At 37.3% G+C, this 4,511-nt stretch overlaps 1 protein-coding gene across 1 annotated transcript; it reads right to left on the bottom strand.

Annotated features, from left to right (window-relative positions):
* Positions 1-184: 184 nt before the first annotated feature.
* On the bottom strand, positions 185-3,183 carry LOC106886891 (sorting and assembly machinery component 50 homolog). Its single transcript, XM_014940159.1, has 3 exons — positions 3,070-3,183; positions 1,338-1,439; positions 185-551 (listed from the first exon to the last, which is right to left on the bottom strand). The coding sequence occupies exons 1-3, from the start codon at positions 3,160-3,162 to the stop codon at positions 294-296; spliced, it is 453 nt and encodes a 150-aa protein (XP_014795645.1). The 5' UTR covers positions 3,163-3,183; the 3' UTR covers positions 185-293.
* Positions 3,184-4,511: the final 1,328 nt, after the last annotated feature.

Here is a 4,511-nt window from a genome sequence, read left to right on the forward strand (position 1 = left end):
GATTCTATGATTCTATATACTATAAGCCAATTTTTAATCACAAGCACTGAAACAATTACTCATAGTTCCTTAAGCAGCAAGGATGTGCTGATACAACATCAGTTCTGTGACATGTAATTCATGGAAATCCAGGACACATTTTCAAGCTTTTCCCCAAGTGTTTCTCTGAAACTTCCAATTAAGGGATATGTACTGTAATTATTTTAGTGCTGGAAATTCACTCATTTTTGCATGCTTACAAGTACTATTTACACACGTACACATAAACACAGACACATGCAAACACATCTTTTTCATAAGGAATATCCTACGTGTGCATCTAAAATATATAAAGGTACATGGGAAAGTAAGTTATACACACAAAAAAGGTCCAACCTATTCCATAGGGAAATATACATTATATATACGCACGTGTCTATGTGTGTACAAGAGAAAAGGTGAGGAGCAATGAGGCAATACATACCTTGACATGTATCAATCAGAACCTCTACCTGTCTAAAGATACCAAGACGAAGCAACTTTTCTCGAGCTTCATGCGATTTTCTCATCACCTACAGGATGAGATAAGGAGCTCAGTCTTTTGGGTTACCAAAAATTAACTAGGATAAAATAGTTGAAATGGAGCTAAGTCTTATAACATTCACAGATTTTGTGTACAAAGACACACACACATGCACCTTCAAAACAGATCACCACCGCTTTCATGCTTGAATCTGTAAAGAAAGAAATTAAACTCAGAGCATCCGGCTCAAATCTTGCCTTTTGTTAGTGTGCATCCTAATTGTTACAATACTTAAAGCTATTATTCAAATAGGTTTCAGTATTTAAAACTTATACACCTAATTACAGGGCCCATGCTTTTGGTAAAAAAAAAAAAACAAATACCCTCATCTGTTCAAATTTAGACTAATTTGCAGGTCTAATTTGCAGCTGTACTCCAGGAGAAATCACCACCTAAAAGGGCAAGGACATACAGTCTAACTCAGTCTTTGATCCACCAGCATCAGTTATCTGTGGGGACATCCAATAATTTATCTTAAGCAAACTAACTGAAAGTGTCACCTACACAGTTAGCAATTCTCAGCAGGAAGAGTGAAGCTGAAAACTATCTGAGATAACTGCCATCTCACAACGTATTTCATCTGAATACATCAGAAAATACAGTATCTGCCACTATATCATATTTAAGTTTGGCTTCCATATCACAAGATCAAAATCATCACAAAACCTGACAAAGCTGCCTCAGGTCTGAAGGGAAGAGCCCAAAGCAGGAAAAAGGGAGAAAATCGTAATTTGAGTTTTTAAACAGTAGGTCTGTTGTTCAGTCCAGTACTTACATCAATGAGATTTTTAGCCTTGAAAACATCAGCGATTTCATACATGATAATGTCATCTTTGGTCCTTCCGAGTCCATCAAAGTGCACATGCTGAACCACCACCTGAACAGAACAGAGGTTTAAACACAAATACTGAATTTACATCTAATAATGAGTATCAAAATCACCAGTGCAGATAAAAAATATCCTCCAAGTGAAAAACCTCTCAAAATGCCTAGGCTAGTTGATGCTAACCTACATTATCGGAAATGAGTGCTAGCTACAATTCTGTAAAGATGTTCCCTTAGCAGGAAAATTAAAGAAAAAAGAACTCTATTTCCAAAGCTAATACTAGTTGCAGCAGAAGAGACAGTAACGGATTGTAGGTGCTAGGATTTTAGTTGTTAAGTGTTGTAGAGACAAATAAATCACTGCAGAAATCACACTGAGATAGTAAGACAGTAAGACAAAACATGTAGCTAGTCATTAGCTATGTCTTGTGTCAGCTACACGTAAGGAAATAGTCAAAAGAATAAACCAACCAACCTACAAGCCATAAATATATAAACTCTAACTATTGAAATTATTACTCCCACTGGAGCATTGTAGTTTAAAATGTATACTGAGATCACTAGCCTTATGGGGGTTTATGTTTTCTTAAAATAATTCATCTTGTTATGTAATCATCTGAGAGAACTTGACCTTAAAAGTCACAACACACTCCAGGTTAGCTGGTACAAAAGGACTACAGTGACTGCATTTCCCTCCTTTTTCCAGCCTTTTCAGCGTATCACAATTTTAAGGGTAAGTGTAAAAAAAATATAATCATCTGCAAACACCTCATGTATTCGCATATAAAAAAAATAGCAGAGCAAGAGCAACCTAGCATTACTGCAAATTGCTTTAGAAAAAAAATCCTATCAGAATATATATGTATCATGAACTCAATAAAACCCAAATGTTATTAGCTTCTAGTGAGGAGGACTCTGTATAGCATAAGGGAAAGGAAAATTTTAATAACAACTAAGATGCTGCGTGGTATCTCACTCCTCTAAACACTTTGTGGGCCAAGACAGCCATGCTCTGACATGTGAAATATTTAAAAAAAAAAGTTACCACCCTGAGCTGAAGTTAGTATTTATATGTGAAATATTTAAAAAAAACAAAGTTACCACCCTGAGCTGAAGTTAGTATTTCCCTTGGTAACATAATTCATGTGGTGGCAGTTTCCCCTAACCTGGCTAATACTGCACTCCAGCAGATTAAGGACAGTTGCTTGGTTTGCTCCTAAGCAGTGCTGCAGAAGCAGTAATCTCTTATGAGAGAGGGGGAAAAGCAGCATCTGGAAACAGGGCTATTTAGTTCAAAGCTGAATTTCAATAACTCTTTTCCCTTCGTAACATAATTCACGTGGTGGCAGTTTCCCCTAACCTGGCTAATACTGCACTCCAGCAGATTAAGGACAGTTGCTTGGTTTGCTCCTAAGCAGTGCTGCAGAAGCAGTAATCTCTTATGAGAGAGGGGGAAAAGCAGCATCTGGAAACAGGGCTATTTAGTTCAAAGCTGAATTTCAATAACTCTTGTGGTAAGGAAAAAAAGGAACAACTAGTCGACATCAGATTAAATTTACAGTACTAAATTTAATTCTTTCACATCTCAAACCATAGTTTAGAAAGTTCCCTTAGGAAAAACAAGCAGGCAAGGGGTGCCAAGACGTTTCTCTTAAAAATCAGGATGTTGTTCAGGTACTTACATCTTTGTTTTCGAGAATTTCCTGCTTGGCCTCAGGTTCAACTTCAACCAATTCAGCTTCCTCTCCCAAGGCACCAAAGTCTGGCCCACCCATTGGGAGAGGCTCCAAACTCTGAAAGCATAAAAGAAAACTGTGTGTAATACGGGACACAATTTGTGATTTACACCCTTTGCAAAGGAAAAAGGCTATGGTTCAATGGGGGAGAATTATTTGCTACCTACGTGCTTGCTGAAATTTTTAATGAAAGCTGAATAGCTTCCATGTTGAATGATTTCTCAAAAATACTCTGCACTCTTCCAAAAATAACCTTATTTAAGGCATGCTTCCTGTGTTAAAAACGAACTCTACCTTCTTTAAAAAAATAAAATAAAATCAGGGTGTCAGTACTTAGTTTGGGTTTTTGGGAAATCAGCGTGTCAGTATTTAGTTTGGGTTTTTGGGAGTCAGAGGAGTGTGAATGCTGAACAATGGGCGGAAAACAGGGTGTTTTCAGCATGTAACTTTGCTTAGGAAAAACAAGCAGGCAAGGGGTGCCAAGACGTTTCTCTTAAAAATCAGGATGTTGTTCAGGTACTTACATCTTTGTTTTCGAGAATTTCCTGCTTGGCCTCAGGTTCAACTTCAACCAATTCAGCTTCCTCTCCCAAGGCACCAAAGTCTGGCCCACCCATTGGGAGAGGCTCCAAACTCTGAAAGCATAAAAGAAAACTGTGTGTAATACGGGACACAATTTGTGATTTACACCCTTTGCAAAGGAAAAAGGCTATGGTTCTTGACACTGTGCTCATCAGATCATAAGGGGGAAAAAAAGGAAAAGAGAAGATTTAAAATGGGGGAGAATTATTTGCTACCTACGTGCTTGCTGAAATTTTTAATGAAAGCTGAATAGCTTCCATGTTGAATGATTTCTCAAAAATACTCTGCACTCTTCCAAAAATAACCTTATTTAAGGCATGCTTCCTGTGTTAAAAACGAACTCTACCTTCTTTAAAAAAATAAAATAAAATCAGGGTGTCAGTACTTAGTTTGGGTTTTTGGGAAATCAGCGTGTCAGTATTTAGTTTGGGTTTTTGGGAGTCAGAGGAGTGTGAATGTTGAACAATGGGCGGAAAACAGGGTGTTTTCAGCATGTAACTTTGCTTTGCATATACTTATATGCTTTTATATTTTAATATTTCTTTTCAAAGTATCCTTCCAAGCAATGCTCAAGAACCTCAGGCCCTATCCATCAGAGGTAAACTTTTTAATCAAAATGGTTTCCAGCACAGCATGACTTTATTTATGAAACCAGAAAGAGTCCTTTAATAAAACTTATCAGAAGATAATGGATTCAAGCATGAGTGAACAGAGGGTTACCTGCAAAAGCAGAGGTCAGGACTGGATAACTTGGTAAATCTACTTTTAGTCTTAAGTCACTAATACAGTACTTGCTGCATTATTTC

This window comes from Calidris pugnax, unplaced genomic scaffold (assembly GCF_001431845.1).
Source record: "Calidris pugnax isolate Ruff unplaced genomic scaffold, ASM143184v1 scaffold36, whole genome shotgun sequence".
Classification (NCBI taxonomy): domain Eukaryota; kingdom Metazoa; phylum Chordata; class Aves; order Charadriiformes; family Scolopacidae; genus Calidris; species Calidris pugnax.